The sequence below is a fragment of the Myiozetetes cayanensis genome, unplaced genomic scaffold (assembly GCF_022539395.1).
Source record: "Myiozetetes cayanensis isolate MyiCay16 unplaced genomic scaffold, myiCay2020 scf18, whole genome shotgun sequence".
Lineage (NCBI taxonomy): Eukaryota > Metazoa > Chordata > Aves > Passeriformes > Tyrannidae > Myiozetetes > Myiozetetes cayanensis.
The window spans coordinates 2,676,155-2,697,104 of record NW_026087389.1 but is presented as its reverse complement, the minus strand read 5'-3'; the positions used below and the strand labels follow the sequence as shown (position 1 = coordinate 2,697,104).

Below are 20,950 nucleotides of genomic sequence, written 5' to 3'. Positions count from 1 at the left end.
TGGCCCTCTCTCCATTCCTTGGATTTGAATGGGATTTTTGCCTTGTGACACAGCCCAGGGTCAGGCAGAACAACCCCACCTCTCAGAAAAGGTTGGGCTTGATGTCCTTGGAGGTTTTTTTCCAACCTTAAGGATTCAGGGTGGTAATACTCAGTATTTTTACTGGGAAATGCTGGTATGACTTCCTTGAACTGAACCAAGTTCTGCTCCTCTCTGGGAAGCCTTTAATCACTGCTCAGACTGGGCAGAAGTGGAAGTGAAAGCTGAGACTGAAGGCAGAGAATGGGATAGAAAGGCTTTGTTAAATCTTGTTGAATCATTAAAATGCTGTAAACAGGATATTCATTTATTTATGGAGCTTCCTGTGTGCTTTTCAGAGGAACTGCTGGGCACTGAACATGCTATTTCTGACAGACAAAAACTGCAAAATGATGTTAATCTGCCTATTTTTGGATTAAGAGACCAGCTGAGCATTAGTGACTAGATTTTCAGCCATGGATTTGCAGCATTAAGTGAGATCAAAATACGAGTCAAGCAGTGCTTCAATTTAACTCTAAACGAGGAGTAATATTTTTGTAGGAATTTTTCACTTCTTCAGCTCCTCTTGCAAATCCCACTCCCTGAGATCTTTGCCATGGAGGTGAATCTCACAGTGGTGCCCATTAGAAAGCTGCCCAATCTACCAACTCATTTACAACAGTCATCCCAAAGGTCCTCGTGCCCTCAGAGCAGAGCAGTGGGAATTTTTGCAGATCCCCCAGATTGGGTGGATAAGGAGCATCAATGGGGCATCACTTTCTGCTGCTAATTGATGCCATTTCATTTCAGATCTCTGTGTGCATACTAATTATTGTCTATCTACATAGACCAACTATTGAATATTTAATATTTACAACATATAATTTAAATATAATTAAAAGTAGTCTGTACAACGGGAAACACCCACAGCTGTTTTAATGAACTAACCCTCAGCATGTTTGGAGGGGCAGGTGACTATTTAACTTTATTTATTAAAGTAGGACATTTTTAGAGAAATAAACCCAACTGGAGAATGTCTCATGACAAGCCATTGCTTTACATACCCTAATATTTTAAAAATGAATGTTAATTAGAAGGGAACCATGCTGGGATGAATTCTTCAGCTGATGGGTGCAAACAGAGTAGCCCAGCAGTTGCACATTAAGTGTCCAGGCACAGTTTCAAGCATTTGGTGTGTAGTTAGAACAAATCTAAATTTTAATGACCCGACTTGCTGCGCTACATAAAATTCTAAGATAAAATGCAAATTTTATCTTTGCTAAGAGGCACACACAGAGCCGTGTGCCAAAACACGCAATTTAGTTGTGCTGAGGGCATGTGCTTTCACCTCACACAAGGAAACCTGTGGCAAAACAAAACCTGATGCATGTAGGATGCAGAAATGTGTCTACTAACAATTAATCTGGTTTTAATCCAGCTGTTTCTCTGCCTTTCCCCCACGTCAATGCCACGACTTCTCTTGGAGCGGTGACATCGTTCTCCCAGTCATCTTAAAATTGACGTGACAGCGAAAAGTTCAAGCTTTATTTTTCCTCCTTTTCCTCTTCCGACGTGTAACACACTCCCCAAAATTATTCCCCCCCTCCCCTCAGCTGCTGTTTCATGATTGCTGCAACAAAGGCAGACAAGATCTCTTTTAACTTCTCCCACAGCCATTGAAACCTGTGGAGAGGAACGGGCCAGGGCTGGAGTACAAAGTGAGCTGGAGGCAGCGGGGGGTCAGGACGGACTGGAACGAGGAGACGGTGAAGAAACATTCCCTGACTGTGAGAAACACTCCCACCTTCGTGCCTTACGAGATCAAAGTCCAGGCAGTCAATGATTTAGGATCCGGCCCCGAACCAAACGTTACCATCGGATATTCGGGAGAGGACTGTGAGTAGGGGAGACTTTAGCGTCCAAACACGCTGCAGGGGGGGATTCCTGGGATGCAAAACCATCAGATATGGAGTGAGGGGTTAGGCAGCTCCCAGGCAAGACTGCTGAAATGCCAGTGGCCAGCACAGAGGGCTTCAGGAGACAGGGATACCACCAATGCTGGATGCGGTTTGCTGGACTGTGAGGGTTTTTGGAGAGATCATTTGTGCTTTCATTAATCTCAGTTGCTGCCTTAACCTGGGTGCTTGTTTGGAGGCCACAGTCCATAAGAAGCCTATGAAGTGTAGCAGTCGTGCTGTGCTTGGTGGGAAAAAAAAGTCTGTAGGTTCTGTGAGGCCCAACTCACCCATTGTAATTCTGTCAGAAGTTAATTACTCTGCTAACTGGGTACAAACTCTCAGGCACTGCATGTTGTAAGTGAATTTATAGGTGATGCTGAGTGTTGCCTTGTCCATTGAGTCCTTGAAGAATGTGCCATCTTCTCCAGGCTGGGCTTCTGTCCAGTGGTTTCCTTGACTCCCAGGTGGCAAAGCCCCTCTGTGTTTCACCAGCACAAGGTTCTAATGCTGGAAATGGGCTTGGTGCTGTTCAGACAGTGAGAATTCCCACTGCACACCTAGAGGTGGGAATAAGGTTTGGTTGTTCATCTTTTCTCCCCTCAGAGTGTATTTGAATAGTGAGACAGGGGGAAAGAAACTCCACAGCATGTTTATTTTCCTTGTCTGTCTGTGATGAGTCTTATTTTATATCTATCTCTGGAAAATATTCCTTGCAATTCAGTTGTTAGTGGATCAAGGCCTCTTTTTTTTTCCAGGCACTGTTATAACTCTCTGTGTTGCTCAGTGATTAAAATCCAACTGTTTAATGAGCTTAGTTGTAAAATGAAATTGATTATAAAAAAAAACTTTATGATTGCCTTCTTGAGTACTGTGTTAATCATTTTTTTATTCTTCTCACTGCTGTGAGCATTGCTTGAAACAGGAAATCATAAATACTGGTGTAGAAATTCATATGTCCCAGTGCACCTGTATTCCAACCCTCAGCAGAAAACCCTGATATGGAAAAAAAAAATCATGTTTATTGGCCCATTTCACCCATTGGATGCAGGTGCAATGGCTGTTTTCTTGCCTGCAGTGAGACTGCATGAGCTGCCACGGTTTGAGCTGGAAAGCCAAGCCCTGGAGCTGTGAACAGTGGGAATCTGGGCTCTTGGAAGTGTCTTTAATACCTGGTACTTTTGTTCTTACAGTCCCAGATGCTGCTCCTTTGGGCGTGTCGGTGGATGTTGTGAACAGCACACTGGTCAAAGTCTACTGGTTTGGAATACCAAGGGACAGAGTTCGTGGACATTTAAGAGGCTATAAGGTTAAAAATTTCTCTTTAAATATTTCTATATGGTTGAATAAACTACTAAAGAAATCCCAGATCAAGGATAACTTGCAACCTCTCATTTTTGGGAAGGTCAGGGAAATCATTCTCATGTTCAGCCCCTTACATGATTTCTTATAGAAATGCCAATCTCCATGCAGGTCAGCTGGTGGAAAACAAAAAGCATACTGGATGGAAAGAGGCACCACCCAGAGAAACACTTCCTAACGTTTGTAGGAGACAGGAACTATGGGATGATTCCTGGCCTGGATCCCTTCAGTGAATTCCACTTAACTGTCCTGGCTTACAACTCCAGGGGGGATGGCCCCGAGAGCTCCCCCGTGGTGTTTAAAACTCCAGAAGGAGGTAAGACAAAATGGGAACATGGGATGGAGGGACCTAAGTTGAAATTGCCCTTGTAACAAGATGAGTTGATTTGCTTGTTCAAAGTGATTGTAAAGTCTCCAGTATTCATAAACCCCTTCACTAGAAAGGGGAGCTGTAGGTGTTGAGCTAAACTGTATTTAACAAGCATGTGTAGGACAGGCGTGTTCAATCCTCTCTGAGAGCTAATCCCTGTGTCTTCCAGTCCCTGAACAGCCACGTTTTCTGAGGATCCTGAACTTTGACAAGGACTCTGTCACTCTGTCCTGGGGACTTCCCAAGAAAGCCAACGGCCACCTTACTGGCTACATCTTGCAATACCAGATAAGTACGTGCTTGGTTTGCTTGGAGTTTAGAATTGCAGTAGTTAAATCAAAACCACAGGTGTGATGTGCACACAGGCTGCTAGAGGGCAGGCTGAAGTCAGCTTCCAGAGCTAAAAGTTTTCCGAGCACTTTTCCCATGTAAGCTCACATTATTGCCCTGCCATATCCCACACTGATAGGCTAATTCAATTATTTCATATTTGCAAATCATACTTAATGTAGCAGTTAATAAGACCCATAAATTGTAGTTGCATTTTACTCAAGTGAAACTCATTCAGTGCAAAATAAATTGTAATGGGAGCAGTTATAAAGCCACATTTATACAGATCTGCACGTGGTGGCAGTGAGCTTCTCCCCCCATAAGGTGCTTCAGCAGAAACACAGGCAAACCACCTGTCATGTATTGAGTAATCACTGAGAAATAACCTAATTTCACGGGTATTTCTTTCTTTCTTGCCTTTGAAAGAACTGAGAAACAGACCAGACAACCCCAGGCAAGACCCAGTGTTGGTCCCATAACACCAGCTGTGTAGTGTGGTGATGGTTCTGGGTATTTTATATGTCATTTGAGGATTAGACTGAGCTCTATTTGTAAAAAAAGTAAAACCCCACGTACTTTTCATTAATCTCTGCTCGTTCTTCCTCATGACCAGGTGGAACATCCTGGGCATCACTTTCTGACCATTGCCTCTTGCCCTATTGCTTTGTACCACTGAGCAGAGCCTGGTCCCTCCTCCTGGCACCTCCCTGCAGATATTTATGTGTATTTACAAGACCTTCTCTCAGTCTTCTCACAGCCCCTCCTCCAGCTGCCCTGTGAGCCGAGGCAGAGCAGAGCACAGCAGAACAACCACCCTCTAACTCGCTTGTAAAAGTTTGCAGCTGTTTGGAAGCAAAGCAAGAAGCAATTCATATATATTTAATGATCCAGGAGACAGTAATTTTTCCCTCCCACTCAGGATGTGCATATCTGGAATCAGAGAGCTTTTTAAGAACAGTAATAGCTCAGTGAGTAGCTGAGAGATTGACATGGAGGATATAAATCCCATTTAAGTCCTGGCAGGAAGGTGAGATGCTTATTCAGGATTTATCCTTCCCACTCACTGCAGTGCCTCCCTCACAGGAGTGTTCATGGCACATTTCATGCTGGAAACAGGCACAGAAATGGTTGAGGGAGGGGATTGTCCCACTCAGCTCTGCACTGGGGCAGCCCCATCTGGAACATTGTGGCAGTTTTGGGCACCACAACATAAGAAAGATATGAAGCCATTGGAGAGTGTCCAATAGAGGGCAAGAAAGATGGGGAAGGGCCTGGATTTGAAGCCATGTGAGGGCACTGAGGGCACTTGGTGTGTTCAGCTGGAGAGGAGGAGACTGAGGGGAGACCTCCCTGCAGTTCCAACTGCCTGGGCAGGGGCAGAGGAGGGGCAGGACTGAGCTCTGCTCTGGGGGGACCAGGGACAGCCCCCAGGGAATGGCTGGAGCTGTGTCAGGGCAGGCTCAGGGTGGATCTCAGCAAAGGTTCTTCCCCCAGAGGGTGGTTGGCACTGAACAGGCTCCCCAGGGCAGTGGGCACAGCCCCAAGGCTGCCAGAGCTGCAGGAGGGTTTGGATGATCCTCTGGGGCACAGGGGGGACTCTTGGGGATGGGCCTGTGCAGGGCTGAGGGTTGGACTGGATGATCCTTGTGAGTCCCTTCCAACTCAGCATATCCTGTGATACAGCACAAGTGCTGTGAGGAGCAGCTGAGGGAGCTGGGGTTGTTGAGCCTGGAGAGGAGGAGGCTCAGGGGAGACCTCATCACTCTCTACAACCCCCTGACAGGAGGGTGTAGCCAGGTGGGGTTCAGGCTCTTCTCCCAGGAACCAGCAGCTGGACAAGGGAGCACAACCTTGAGCTGCACCAGGGGAGGTTTAGGTTGGACATTGGGAAGAAATTCTTTACAGAGAGTGCTCAGACACTGGAAGGGGCTGCCCAGGGAGGGGTGGAGTCTCCATCCCTGGAGGTGTTTAGGAACAGACTGGATGTGTCATCAGTGCCATGGGCTGGGTGACAGGGTGGGGTTGGGTCACAGGCTGATCCCAGAGGCCTTTTCCAGCCTGGCTCATTCCGTGATTCTGAAGCTCTGACCCAGCTCCTCTTCCCTTGCAGTCAACGAGACGCACGAGGTGGGCCCCGTGAGCGACGTCAGCCTCACAAACCTCTCCACGCTCAGCTGGAGGCTCTCGGGGCTCAGCCCCAGCACCAAGTACAAGTTCTACGTGAAGGCCTGCACGGCCAAGGGCTGTGGGAAGCCCATCACTGAGGAGGGACTCACCATGGCCCAAGGGAGTAAGTTCACAGGCAATATGTTTTTATGGGGAGAGGCTCCATCAGTAATGGGAAAATCTATGGAGAATATTCCAGGCTTGACATTTCCTTTGTAATTGGAAGGAAATAAATTTGTTTTTCTTTCCGTGAGAACAATCGATGAACTTCACAGTGCAGTCACGCAGCTCTTCAGAAAAGCAGAGCTCATCTGTTCCATTTTGCTGTACAGTCCTGTTTCTGTTCCCACCAATCAAGTCTTTAAGCCTTACTAGAATGAGTGAATTGCATTTAGTCACGAGCTGGAAATTGAAGATGCAGATAATCTGTTCTCTCTAATAGTACAAAAACAAATTCTGCCCTTGCACGAAGATGGGTGACTCCCAGCAGCATTAGGGTCAGCTGCTTGACATGGAAAATCCAGATGAACATGGAGCTGACTGCAGTGTATTTGATCCACTATTTATGATTATTTTACCAGGGCCTGGGAGTGAACATTTGTGTGCCACTTACAGCCTGTCCTGAAACACTGATGTTTAGTGATTTAAAGGAGAATGGCAAGCACTGTGTGAGAGCTCATCTTTCACATGCAGCTGAAATGAAATAAAACGTTTGTGCTCAGCAAGTCTGAGAGCTCCACAACACCGAGGAGCAGGTCCCTGCTGTTAATCAGAAACCATTGCTGGTTTCTGATTAACATTACCATGGGTAAGGAGAAGGATAATGTGATAAGCAAAAGAGTCCCTGGCTTCATCATTTTCAGCAAAGATCACAGAGCAATGGTGGTATAAAATAGAAAAATGGCCCTCATTGCACGACACCCTTGTTGGACTTCTAAGTTGCAGAATTCTTTTCAGTTATTGGCAAAACATTTGAAAAGTAGTTTAAACTCATCACATCCCAGTTCAGGATCCAGTTGTGATGTGAAGTGTGCTCTCTCAAGTAGTAAAACTCCTTCTCAACTGCCTTTGTGCCTACAGTCTCACTGTGGTATACTAGTAGAAACTATTATTCTACCTACTAGTCTATTAATAGTAATAGCTATTAATCACCATGATTTAAAATTTATTCTTCTTTAAGGAAATGAAAATATTTTTTTCCCCCAGCTAAAAATGCCCCATTTCCCTTCATTAGTTACCTTTTCTGGCCTCCATTGAGCAACTAGAATAAGGTATTTTGGCTACTGGAGAGTCTACAACTTCTTGGAACAACCTTGTCAGGGTTTATGAGGTGCATCCCAGTCTATGGGATGAGAATGTTGCCATTTCTTTATTCTCATTCTCTTCTTTCCTCAGACTTTTTTCCAGCAGTGGCAACAACTGATTGTTGTTGCTCTTGGAATAGAGTGGGATAATTAATAAAAGCTGCAAGGGTCCAGTTCTGTGATTTATGTGCTCCTGGCTGGTTCTCAAGCCCCCCTAAATTAGGGCACTGCATCTGTGACTGAGATGCCAATAGAGTTCTGTGTCATTATTTGCTGGCTAAATTGTTCAGATATTTTTCAACTGAACATGATAGGCTGGGAAAAAAAAATAATCACTCTTTTCAGTGACCTTCTTGGGGTTTTAAGCTGTGGTGTGGGAAGGGAGGCAATTGCTCAAAATTAAAACAATCTCTCTTTTTGAAGAAAGGGAGTGATTTCAGAAGTCAAAGTTTATCATTCAAAATGACCCACATAAATGACAGATATAAAATGTGGTGCCCTCTGAAATGAAACTCTGTGATAGAGCACTTTGGGGCTTGATTCAGGGATTCTATATCCACTGTGTTCCAGTTTAATAATAAAACCATAAAGCTCTCCTTGTTCATTTTAAGGCTTTGAATAACTTCCCCTGCTGTAATACAGCCTTTACCAGGGGTATTTCAGAATTTCACAATACATTCTGCTAGGGAGGTGCAGATGTTGAGGAGGAAGCTCTGCATTCATTCACATTTTATCACTGATATGCTTCATCTGATATTGATTTCATTTATTTGGAGTTACTTCTGTTATTGTAGTCTGGATTCAGAAATAAAAATCCATCTCTTTTAAAATATGTACATATATGAGCATGAATGTAGCCCCACTGAAAACAAGGCTGTGCAGGGAAAATTGTTTTGCTCTACATTATAATTTTTCCAGCCTGTAATTTATGTGGAAATCATTTCCCAGTGATGAGTTTGCAGTGGCAGGAATGGCTGAATTTAGTAAAAAAAGTTTACATCAATTAAATAAATATAATTCTCTGTACAGATAAATGGGTAGAGGCAGAGAATCATTTAGGTAGGAGAAGTACTTCAGGATTATCCCATGCTCACATCTCTGTTTCTTTATAAAAGGCCTTTTTCCTATGACAGATCCTAAACATGACCAAAATAACTCAGTTATGAAACCCTGATAGGCAACCCAAGATCTTTATCATCTGTTGATAAAATACAGTGGGCAATCATGAAGACTCTGGGCAAAAGAATACTTGCTTTGTACTGCAAAATGAAGAACAGTTTAATTTTTGTGGCTTCATCTTAGTTTCATTCCTCAGGAGGAAGTGTGGTGTTTTAAGAAAATGAGATTTCTCTCCATCTTTACACTTACAGACATTATTTCTCAAATGACCTACAAACTAATTAATTTATCCTTGAAAATGCCCATTTCCCAAGGAACATCGGCCCTCAGAAACATCACACAAAATAATGTGCTTCCATGAGTGAAGGGAAATAATTTAATATATCAAAGCTGCTTTTCATCTTGTTACCAGTGTTTTTCAAGGATTACTGAACAAGGATTACACGTTGAGAATTATCACTGTGTGTCCAGAAATTCAAACATTAATGGAAAATTCAGGCAGAGGAAGCCTTCCAATCATAGCTTTATTTTCCAGAGGAGCCAAGAAATAGAGTTTGACCAGTTTTATTATATTTCAATGGCAATGGGCACATAACTTCTAAAGGTTTTTTTTGAAAATCTTAGCCAGAGGTTACTATTTTCCTTCATGACCAGAGTAACTATTTGTAACAATGCTCACAATCAAGAGAACCCAGTGAAATCTGGGTGAAAATAGGCTCACTCATCTCTACAGTTTTAAAATAATCCCAATTTAGCATGAATTGCTTCCTGTACTAAAAAACCCCAGGAGATGAGTGATGCTTGGGATGCATATTTATACACTTTTAACAGCCAGACAGCAGGGGAAAATTAATGAAAGTTCAACTTTCCAGATGTATTCAGACAGGTATGGTTATAAATGAATATGCTGCCCACAATTAGTATTTAGCCATTAGACTGCCAGCTTTTTTTATCTAAGCCTGTTTTATAACAGATGTGCTAACTTTTGGAGAACTGGCACTCTTGGAAGTCTTTGGGGGTGGTTTCTGTTGTTTTTCCCTTTATACCATAAGCTTCTATAAAAAATGTGTGTTGTGTTGTTCTCATAAATCTTGGAGCCCAGCAGGAATATTGTAAAATTGCAGTTCAGTGTTTAATGTTCATGCAAGTCCCATGGTATAGCTGATAAATAGTGGGGGAAGATGAAAAGTGCTGGTGATATGCCTTTATTACTAATGCTCCTTCTCCCTTATTGGAGATTAAAATCCTCACCCAACCGCTTTCAATTTTCTGAAGCAAATTCCTACCACTCTCTGGCCTTTCAGGATGTGGAGCTTTTCCATACCTGTGTATCTTTGCTTTTATTTTTCAGGATCCCACACTGCTTTTCCTATTCCAACCCCCAAACCTGCCCCAATTAGCCAAGCTTTCCCCTCTGTAGGTCCTGTACTGAGTGTGTAACACAGAACACAAGAAATGGCATGGAAAGAAACCTCACAATCCCTCGTCACTGGACACCTGTTCTGAGTTTTAAGGGAAAAATCAGTGTTTTGGGACAGGTGATGGTAAACGGGCTGGAGATCCATTGGCAAATCCCCAGTCCCAGCTCAGGTTGGGCTCCAACCTCATCCCAGAATGTTCATCCCAGCCCTGTGCTGCTCCACGTGCCAGGGCAGAGAGAGGGGTGTTTTCCAGCCATATCAGCTCCCATTTCTGTTTCTACAGAGAGCTGATCATTCAGAAAGAAGAGGTTGGCACAAGTGTTTTATGGTATTTAATAGACATTGGGTTGAAGGTTCATGTTCATTCTTGTTACTTTGTGGGTAATATTTCCATTAAATACATTTTTCTGATGCCTCGATTTTAGAGCATGTAATTAAAAATATACCTGTGGTATCCTGTTGCTTAATTTGCAGTTTGATTAAAAATTATAGCTGGGTTTCACATACTTCATTTAGCAAAAAATTACCGATAGATGGATTAATTTATGCTAATGAGCTGTGCTTCAGTATCAGCAGTATTTCAGCTGGATGTGTTCTCTCTGGGTCCCAGTGGGCTACTAATTAAACTGCTTATTGTAATACCTGTAGAGTTGCCTTGGAAAACTTATCTTGAACTGCTGCTTTGACTGTGCTTGGATTTGTCTTAATCTTTTTGGTTTTTTCTCCCTTCAGCTGTCAACTCAGCCCTAATCTCCAGCAGCTTCTTGCTTTGCTTGTTCACTAGTTGAAGTATTAATGAGCATTGTTTTACTGTCACTGATAATTGGCAGAGTAGATTTCAAATTATACTGTGTGACCACTCTGGATAAAACAGGCAAACTGGGCAACTGAGAAAAGTTAAAGAGTTACTTTTATCAAGTGCAGCCCCCCAGTCTCTCTCCTGCCATCGAGGACAGAGACACTGCCATGTTGCACCCCTTGGTTGATTTCTCATCTCTTAATCATCTATTAAACTCATCAGGAACATTTAAATGCCTAAATACCAATTTAAAAGCCAACTCCAGCTATGTCGAAACGAGGCATTGCGGAGTTTAAAAGGACATGGAAAACTACTGTCAGGAGAGAAATGAGTACAAATCCCGACGTTATTTCTTTCTGTGAGACATATAAGAATCCATATCCAGATAACAAGCTGTCTGTGCTTCCCTGCTGAGCTCAGTTCAATGGGAGAAGCATCAAACCCCAGATTATCTTTACACAGCGAGCCCGTTTGCAAGCTGTAATTTTTTAAGCGTGCATTAGTTAAAGCAGATCCATAATCCCCCATCAATATTAACTTTCATCCTGGGAGATGCACCAACCCCTCCACAAACATCAGGATTACTTCACCCAGCCGTTTATTTCATCTGATGGAATATTAAAAAATCAAACAAGGGGGGAACGTTTAGTTTTGTTTTCTTGGAGAAATCAAATCGCCTGATGACGAACTTCAAAAATCCTGGTGTGTGACTCCTATCTGTGTGTTCTTTGCCTTGTTTGTGAGTGTGCATTTCACAGGCCTTCTGCTGGATGAACCCCACTAATCCATGTGCATTCCATAGGTAAAGGGGCCGGCAGGATTTCAGACGCAGTAAAACCCACCCAAAAGTTTCACCCCGTTGAGGCCCTTGAGCCTGGCACTGAGTACACAGTTCGTCTAGTGACTAAGAACTGGGTTGATAACAATAGCATTTTTGAAGATGTAATTGAGACAAGGGGGAGAGGTGAGCCATGAAACCCTTCCAGGTGATAAACATTCTGACCGTGACTCGGTGTTGAGGTTCCATCTGATGTTTGTGCAGTGAAAGTGTTCCAAAATCGTCATTTTCATCCGTGATTCGTAAGTTGGCCCTTGCAGTTGAATCCCACGGGAGCACAAACACATCTGAGGTTCTCTGCTGATTCCTGGGCATTACTTGATGCACTGGAGCGATCCCAGACCTTTGCAAAGCAGCTTTCCCTCCTGTGTGAAGTGGAAGGGGTAGTGCTGTGATATAATCCATCTGAAGTGGCCAGTCTGGTGATTTGCATGTACTGGGGGCACTTTTAACTCTCTCTCCTTTGCAAAACTGCTTTTGCATGAGAGGCTTAACAACTCTCTGCTCAGCTTTGCTGTGTGGTGTTAATCCTGTGAGTCAACTGCTCTCTCAGAACCACCTTTCTGAAATGTCTGTGCTGTGCCTTGTACACTCTGTGTTCCCCTTAAATCCAAAAATGCCACGCTCTGGATGTGTTTCTGCCTTGCACTTAAGTAGAACACCATCAGTAGTGATAGACTGGTTCAATTAGGATCCAGCACAGAGCATGTGATGTATTCATGTTATCACAGGGTGATGCCCCTTTCCTTGGATTAATTTTCTTCCTTTTTTGCTCCTCTTCCATTTCCCCAAGCCTATGCTGGAATTTATGATGGGATTTCCACCCAGGGCTGGTTCATTGGACTGATGTGTGCCATAGCTCTGCTCACCCTGCTGCTGCTCACCATTTGCTTTGTCAGGAGAAATAAAGGAGGAAAATATTCAGGTAAACGGATTTATTGTCCTTTTTGCTGTTTTCACATGTTAATAACAACCATCCTTCAGCCTTTTCTCTCTGGGGGCAGCAGAGCCTCCAGCACAAACATCCAATTAGGATTTGTAGCTTTTGATAAATATCCACAGAACAGATTTTAATGAATACAAGTGAAACTGTGCTCTCTGGGTGAGACAGTGCTGTGTGCTGGCCAGAGAGCTGGCCAAGGCCTTTGATTGAATCTTCCTTGAATCTTCCAGCATTTAATCCAGCCAAAGTTCTTTGTTGTCAGGGCTCCCTGCTCACTTCCCACCTGAGAAGAGCTGCTTGACACACTGACAGAACTTCCACAGGAAGCCAAACTTAGTAAAAGAGAATATTTTGTTAAAAAGAGAATATTTTGTTAAAAGTAACGCCGTAATTTTTAAAGCAATGAGTAAGGACTTAATTCTAAGTATTGAAGTGAAAATCTGGTTGCCCAGAGAGGTGGTAGATTCTCCAGCCCTGGAAACATTCAATGCCAGGTTGGACAGGGCTTGGAGCAAACTGGGCTGGTGGAAGGTGGCACTGGATGAGCTTTAAGGTCCCTTCCAACCCAAACCATTCCAGGATCCTAAAAACACTTGCCAGCTTTTAAAAAATTAGGGAATAGCCCCAAACTCTTGTGTGTCCAGCCAGCTCCAGGTCAGGCTGTGGGTGATGACAGGAGGTTTTCCCAATTCATCTGGGAAAACAAAAAAGTCCACGTGGGAACACGACACACAGATCTGTCCTTTATTTTATTTGCACAGTGAAAGAAAAAGAAGATTTGCATCCAGATCCCGAAGCTCAATCAATAAAAGATGAAATCTTTGGGGAATATAGGTAAATAGGACCTGCTTTCCCAAGCATTTGTGTTTGTGGGGGTTTTGTTTGTTTTCCAAATGCCATCATTATTTGGGACATTTTTCTAGCATGCAATTAATGCTGTTTTTTTTTTTAATTTTCAAAGCAAACTTCATAGGAGTGGATAAGAGTAGGAATATAAAGGTATATCCATGATACTTCAGTCCATCCAAGCTGGGATATAAGGAAATGTTGATGAATTGGTGGTTATTTTTCACTTTTTTTTTTTTTAAACTAACATTGTATGAATAATGTAAATATATATGATAATTTGGGTTTCTTCTGTATTTGGGTTCCTGCTGCCCATTGAAGCCATAGAATTAATTCTGTGTCTTCAGTGGGTTTCAATCCCAGTCAGACCCAAACCTGTAATATGGGGAATGCTCATTTTGTGGAAGAAAACAAGGAAAAGTTCGAAATATGGTAAAAAATATCAAAAACCCAAACAAACCTACAGAAGTCTCTGTAGCAGAATTGAAATAACCACTTTGGCTGCTTTAAAAAACCCTCAAACTTAGAGTAATATGTAATCGTGGTGTGAAGGAAAATGCATCCTTATAAGAACCATGCTGGAAAAAAGTGATGTCTCTGGCCTTAAGGCCATAGAATTGCTGTTGAAATCCCACTTCTATATACTACATTATTTGTACTGGAACAGGGGCCTTTTTTTTTTTCTGCATAATTTCATCTTTATTTAATTTTTAATGCTTTCTAATGGGACAAATATTTAGAAAGGTAAGAAAGTCCTGAGGTTAATAACTCTGACCCCCCCTCCTTTCCCCCTGAAATCCAAACTTGCCTTTTTTTTTTTATATATATATAAGTAGAAATATCACGTGCAGAAAAGCAGCAAATAGTTTTATGTGTTGGTTACACACATTTTGAGTCTATCCTGAAGAAGTGAAGTTCAGATTAATTTCTCCACCCTTCCTTGGATAACGTTGCCCAAACTTTGACACTGAGTTGGCATCAGCAAGGGCTGTAACAGAGTAATTATGCACCTAATTCAGAGGCCTAATTGAGTTTTTTATGTAATCTTTCAATCTACATTCCCAGTCCCTCCAAATGTTGTGTTCAGTCAGGAGAAATCAGGCTGGTCTGGTTCTGAGGAGGAATGGTCAGTGGAATTCCCCTTTTTTCCCTGGATTTTGATGGTGGGTCTTTCTTTTTCATGGAATTTTCATTGACCATAGACTGCTTGTGAGCAGAACCAGACACTGATCCTGCTTTTGTTTTTCCTTGTTTCTTCCTCTTTAGCAGAAAAAAAGTCCCCCAGCTAAGATAAAATAACAGCAGAAAAAAGGGGGCAAGCACCTTTATTAGTACCTAAACTCAAACAGATGCTGCCAAGACAGTGAGATAAAACCTCCAGCTGATGCCTCATCAGTTCACCCACCCACCTCTAAAGAAAAATGAAATAATTAGGCCTTGAATATTGCCCACTATTTTGTAAACTGAAAATAATCAGCCCTGATTCCTGGAACAGACCCCTCAAATCCTTTCAAACGTTTCCTTTTCTTTCTCCTTCCCTTTCTGTCCATTCTTCTGCCTGCCCAAGGCCAAAGGGGCAAAAAAACCCTAAACATGTGGGTAGTTTTCATTAATATTTGCCCTTTTAACCAATTAATTTGTTGATTAATGATGAAACCCTGTGTGGGGCAGTTCAGGTTGGTGGAACCCCCCTGTGTGAGCAGCACCAGAGCAGGACTCACGGGGTCAGATCATCCACATAACCACCCACATCATAGACATTTCTCCCTCACTCTTCCCTCCTGCTGCTTTTCTATCCCAATAAAAAGAATAGGGTTTTTTGGGGTTTTTTTGGTTTGTTTGGGTTTTTTTGCCATGAAAAGCAGGATTTTTGGAAAGGCATCTCTTTATTTTGTAGTGACAGCGATGAAAAGCCGCTGAAAGGCAGCCTCCAGTCACTTAACGGGGACATTAAAGCCACTGAAAGTGCTGATAGTCTGGTAGATTATGGAGAAGGGGAGCATGGGATGTTCAATGAAGATGGTTCATTTATTGGAGCTTATTCTGGATCTAAGGAAAAAGGATCAGTGGAAAGCACTGGGAGTTCTACAGCAACTTTTCCTCTCCACGCCTGAAATATTGGCAGGAATGATTGGTGTTTAATTGTGATATTTATCTTGATCAGCACTCCACAGGTTGCCAATTGAGCCGGTCAGGACCAACCTGACACCCAGGTAACACAAAAAAAACGAGTCACTGCCACTAAAAGATGATTTTCCATCTTAATTTCCACCTGTTTTCTTCTAAATGAAACAAAAACAAAGAATTATTTGCTATACAAAATGTGTTACTCTTACCAACCCAGAATATCTCGGTGTTACATCTGTATCCTTAAATGCTACTCCATGTGTTTCCTAGGTTTGGAATATGTTTCTCTGTACAGATATGTTTTCCTGTATGGTCATTGTCACTTGGTACATACATTTCTGTGTAGAATTCCCACATGTATCGTGGCCTTGGTTATAAACTAGGAATTATAACCCAAGAAAAGCAAATAAAAATAACAGGATACTCTGCAAAGTGGCACAATGATCCTACTGAGAAAAATGCTAATTTAAAATACCAGAGAAATATATTCTATATATTGTACAATTTTTCCTAAAGAGTTAAACTCCTTTGTGAATGATACTCTAAAAATTATTTTAGTGGTTACAGCTGACTTCAGTTACCAATACTCAGAAACGCAGCTTTATCCACGGCAAAGTGTGGATGAAGCTGCTGCCCAGTAGCTGGCACTATTTCCTTAAATAAGTTAAGCTGCAGCATCTTTCCTGTGGCAAGGCAAAACAGGGTTCCCATCCCATCACTCAAAAGTGTTTTAATTTGTTTTCCCCAGTCTCTGCAAGCTGCATTTCTAAGCAAAATACTTGTTGTCTGTCTCATATCTGTATATTTGTGAGCTAGCAAACATTTCCTGGAGACGTTGTACATATGATATTAATATTGACACAAGTAAAGATCAGCCTGGTTTTATTTTAAATGAGACATGTTGCTAGCATGGGTCTGTATAGCTGTGTAGGAATGAATAGAATTGCTTCTCAATATGAGTTTGGACCAGCATAAACTAGTTTTCAGAAGGAGTTTTGTGTATTCCAGTCATCCCACTCTCACACCTTTCCAGTATCACCTAAACTAGAGCTACCTGACTTTCAAGAGATCATTTATTTTCAAGCTATTCACTGTTAAATAAACAAAAGCAAAAAGCAAAGAGAAAATATTATGGTAGATTTTCTGTTATATTTTGTTGACCGAATGCTGGTTTAAATTCCTTCCTTTGCCTCTCCGACACTAACCCAGCAAAGCTGTACAGCACATTTTCTTGGTCTTTTTGTACTGAAATCTCCTGAATCTCTTTAATAGCATTTGTACTTTTGAATCTGCTGATTTGAGTAGGGTATCGATGTGGCTTCATTTCTTCTCGCACTTACAAACGACTGTCACTCCCATTAGAGTGTTTTTAAACAGCGACTGCAGGAGGAATAGATCCTAAAAGCTATTTTGCATTGTGATGCTAATCAGGCAAATCTCCCCAATGGCTCCTTCCTGGGCTCCATGATTTCAGTGGGAGAAAGAGAGGAAGCAAGAATTCCTCACGTGGTTCTGAGTTTCCAGTGAGGGCTACATTCAAGCCCAGTTAGTTGCCCACAGAAATGCAGGTTGTTCCCAGTGGGAAGGCTGTGGATCACACCCAGCTCCCCTTAGGCTGGGGCTGCTCCTCAGAGCTTGGTAATTTCTGGAAGCCTTTGGTGCTTGGTGCTTCTGTATATCTGTGCCTCTTTTTTTTTTGTTTTGTTTAATTTTAGCCTGTCATGTAACCTCTGTTTGGGAAAAACAACCCCCAAACAGCCAGCCCCAAAGCCCCATTCAGGATGTGTGTATGAGTATAAAATGATGAGTGGAAACCTGCCCTGATCAAAAATCACCCCACACTGTATCAGTGACCCAAGTAATTTGCTTTTTATAACCCATGAAGTTTTATTTGCTGTATTTCACTCAATCCAAACAGGGAAAATTCCAAAGTGCTTTTCATTTTGGTAAAAAACCCAAACAACAAATCTTCCTTTTCAAAAGGAGGGAGTACACAATTGTAGAGATGTGAAAATTGGCATCTCAGCAACAGAGACATTTCCCAGCAGCATCTTTATCTGCTGACTCGTGTCTGCTGCAGCCCAAACCAGATAAAATCTAAGAACTGATTAGGCTTGTGACAATCTTTGCTGCAAGCTTTGGGCTGTTTTTAATATATTTCCTTTAGGAATGATCTGCACTGATCAAGGGTCTTCAAAATAGGAACAAAATTAGGGAATAAAATTGGGCTGGGCTCCCCTAAATCCTTCCTGACCGCTCTGGGCTGGGGAAGGGCTGTGTTTGCTCATCCATCTCCTTGTTCTTGGGGTCACTGCAGATAAACCAGACTTCTCATCCCAGCAAATACCTCTGTCAAACAGACACAAACTTCAGATTGTATTGGTGAGTGTCAAACTGATGGAATAATGAACATGAGTCCCCTGTGCTCCCACTTGCTCTGCTGCTGCTGAGAGGTGTTTATGACATCCCTGTGATGTGCTGCTCATCTGTGCTGGGAGGGCTCCTTTCCCTATTAAAATTTCAATTCAGATCCTTAAATCTTAATGTTGGTGTTCCACGATGCCCCAGGGCCTAAAAATCAAGCAGTGAAGAAAAGATGTGCGGTGGAACCTGTGCAGTGCCCACGGACTTTTGAGGAACGTGCCCCGTGAATATTAAACAAGGGGCCCAATCTCTCAGGAAATCTCCCTCACCCGAGCTGTTATCTCTTCCAAATCATTTATTTCCATGGTTTTCCCCCTCACTGGGCTTTTATTGTCTGCTGGAAGGGTACAGCTCATCCAGTGTGCCCTGGGAAGTGCAGGGCACTGATGGTTTTTCAGAGAGTTGCTTTCAAAAATAAATAAATTAACAGAGCCAGGCGAGATTTTCCTGAGGAGTTTTTTGTCATTGCAAGGAGCTGGGCTTCATTTTTTTTTTTTCTAAATTTTACAGCTGAGAGGATGTGTGGCCATGTAGCTCAATAAAAATCACCAGCTTTACTGAACATCCTGAGCTGGAAAGGACCCACAACTCTCAGTCCTTTCTCCCAAGCGAACTGTTTGGATTCACAGAGCAGCATAATGTTGGTTTGGTATGGACTGTAATCCCAGAACTATTTTTCTTTAATTAATATTTATATAATATAGATATATAATATAATTACACAATCAAGAACTTATAGGAATGGCCCCAGCTTCCTTCTCTGGCAAAATTTGGGGATCCAATCTCCAGAAATCTTCCATTCTCTGCAGTTCAGCAGGAAAACACTACAGGACTGGTATCAAAGCCCTGCTGGGGCTGGATCTTTGGAAGAACAGAATTAGGAATCAAATCTGAAAATGACTTTCCCCCTCTGGATAAAATTGTTTGTTCATGTATAAAAAAAAAAAAACCTTCTTTGTAACTCACACCTTAAGCAGATCTAATTGGAATATCGTTTAATGATTGATATTTGTTCATGTTACACAAATTTTAATGAGCAGCTTTTTCCCCGGTAAGTAATTCCATTGACCGAGTGGGTCAATCCAGTCCATGAGAGGTTTTAATAACAGTTTTCAGGCCCATCTTGTTTTTGAGATGAAAACCAGCATTAGCACAATGTTTCTCTATAAAAAGGTGTTGTTTTTTTTTAAACAGTAATTCCACATTTTGTAAACAAAAGCTAGAAGAGCATTCACTGATCCTCGAGCTTCTGAAAGGAAACCTCCTGATCATTTTTACAGTGAGAGGTGTAATTAGATTATTTTACTTGCCTTTAAAAACAGACCTAAAGAAAGGAAATCCTTCCTGGAGAATTTCCTTTGTTTGCCAATGGATCAAGCCCTCAGCTGGCATCTCTGTCAATGCTTAGGGGTTCAAAATATAAATGTGCAAGCTGTGTTGGAGCACCAGGACATGTTTACATTGCGGCTCCGGATCTCTCCTGTCCAATCTCAAGTGATCTGCACTGATTTCTGTTTTCAGGCAGGAACCCCTGGGTGGGTTTGAGCCAAAGCACACTGTCTCTTTCCGTTTTTTATTATTATTATTATTATTGTTATTGTTCTTATTATTCTTTAAACGAGATACTTTGTAATTTCACGAGGGAAAAAAAAAAAGATCAAAGCAAATGTGGTGTCGCCGTCAGGACGTTACTTTTTTGGAGCTAAATGTTAGTGTGCATTGATTAAAGTTTAGAGGACCGTGTTTGTACCGTAGTTGCTGTTTGTACCACGCAGGTGTGCACGTATGGTTCGAAAAGATATTTTCATTTTACATGAAATACGACTTTGCTAATAAAAGTTTGACTTGATGTAATCCTCAAAAGCCTTCGTTGTAATCAGCGAGTTTCTCTTTTGTTTTGGTTTGGGTTTTGATGTTTTGTTTGTTTGTTTGTTTGTTTGATTTTTTCACCTGAGAGCATTGGTTTGCTGGGAATTTGCTTTATTTGTCACCCACAGCCCTCTCTTGTGGTGGTGGGGTTTTTTTTTTGCTTTCACTGGGACTGTTGGACATCACGGACCAAGGCAGGATGGGCCTGACCTGCAAACACCCCGAATTCAAATGCCTCATTAATTGCATGGTCTGATCATCTCCTGGATCAATCTCCTATCACCCCACACACTGTCAGCATCTCCTGTATGCTTTATCTACTCTGTTAACAGCACACAGTTTTCCAGCACACAGAGATCTAAGCTAAGTGGTGTGTGAAATACCCACAAAAATAACGTTATCCAGATTAAAATCCACTTAGCCATGAAAGAGAGGACAAAAGTCAACATACCAGGTGTGAGCAGAGGTGAGGGGACCTGATCCAGTTACACGTGGTACAACACACCTGTAAGCATCAGCATGGTGAATTTCTGCTCCTCTTCATTAAAGATCACCAGAATACAGGCAATTTTATAAATATAAATAATATTAATTATTTTATAATGGTAAATAAATTATATAAATACCCAGAGAACCCAGTAATATTATTTTTTTTCCTTCTATACCTCAATTAGGGGAAACTACAGTGGTGCTTAAAGTCTGAAATCTATATGTTATCATTATAAACGATGTTTTTCCTTAAAGACTGAAATCTGCATGTATTTATTAAACAGAAACATAACAACTGTGGTTTGTTTGACCAGAGAAATGGGAGATGAGCAAAATACCTGCCAAGGAAAATATGAAAGGAGCAAAACACCTTAGTTCTGTTGTTACAGAGTATTCAAATTGTCATCCTGTCCCTCCCCTCCCCACAATATTCCGTGTTATGTGATTTCTTTAATTCTAATGTGCCTGTCCATGGAGGAAGGTTCTGCATGGGATGCACCCAGATACACCCACCTGATAACTGAAACATTCAAACTGAGGGCTCATTAAAAGCCAGCAGACAAATCCATG

At 42.0% G+C, this 20,950-nt stretch overlaps 1 protein-coding gene across 8 annotated transcripts in view; it reads left to right on the top strand.

Moving 5' to 3' along the window:
- The window catches only part of CHL1 (cell adhesion molecule L1 like), a 128,490-nt gene extending 108,605 nt beyond the window's left edge, over nt 1–19,885 (top strand). For 5 of the 8 annotated variants that reach the window (XM_050312698.1, XM_050312700.1, XM_050312701.1 and 2 more), the window contains 9 exons: nt 1,692–1,914; nt 3,167–3,282; nt 3,447–3,651; nt 3,875–3,997; nt 6,146–6,325; nt 11,647–11,808; nt 12,476–12,607; nt 13,387–13,459; nt 15,369–19,885. In XM_050312698.1, coding sequence (XP_050168655.1) covers nt 1,692–1,914; nt 3,167–3,282; nt 3,447–3,651; nt 3,875–3,997; nt 6,146–6,325; nt 11,647–11,808; nt 12,476–12,607; nt 13,387–13,459; nt 15,369–15,585 — 1,431 coding nt within the window. In that variant the 3' untranslated portion in view covers nt 15,586–19,885. Of the gene's footprint in view, nt 1–1,691; nt 1,915–3,166; nt 3,283–3,446; nt 3,652–3,874; nt 3,998–6,145; nt 6,326–11,646; nt 11,809–12,475; nt 12,608–13,386; nt 13,460–13,586; nt 14,216–15,368 lie in introns of all 8 variants that reach the window. The other 3 variants (XR_007628645.1, XM_050312703.1, XM_050312704.1) reach the window with 3 other exon arrangements.
- The last annotated feature ends 1,065 nt before the right edge of the window (nt 19,886–20,950 follow it).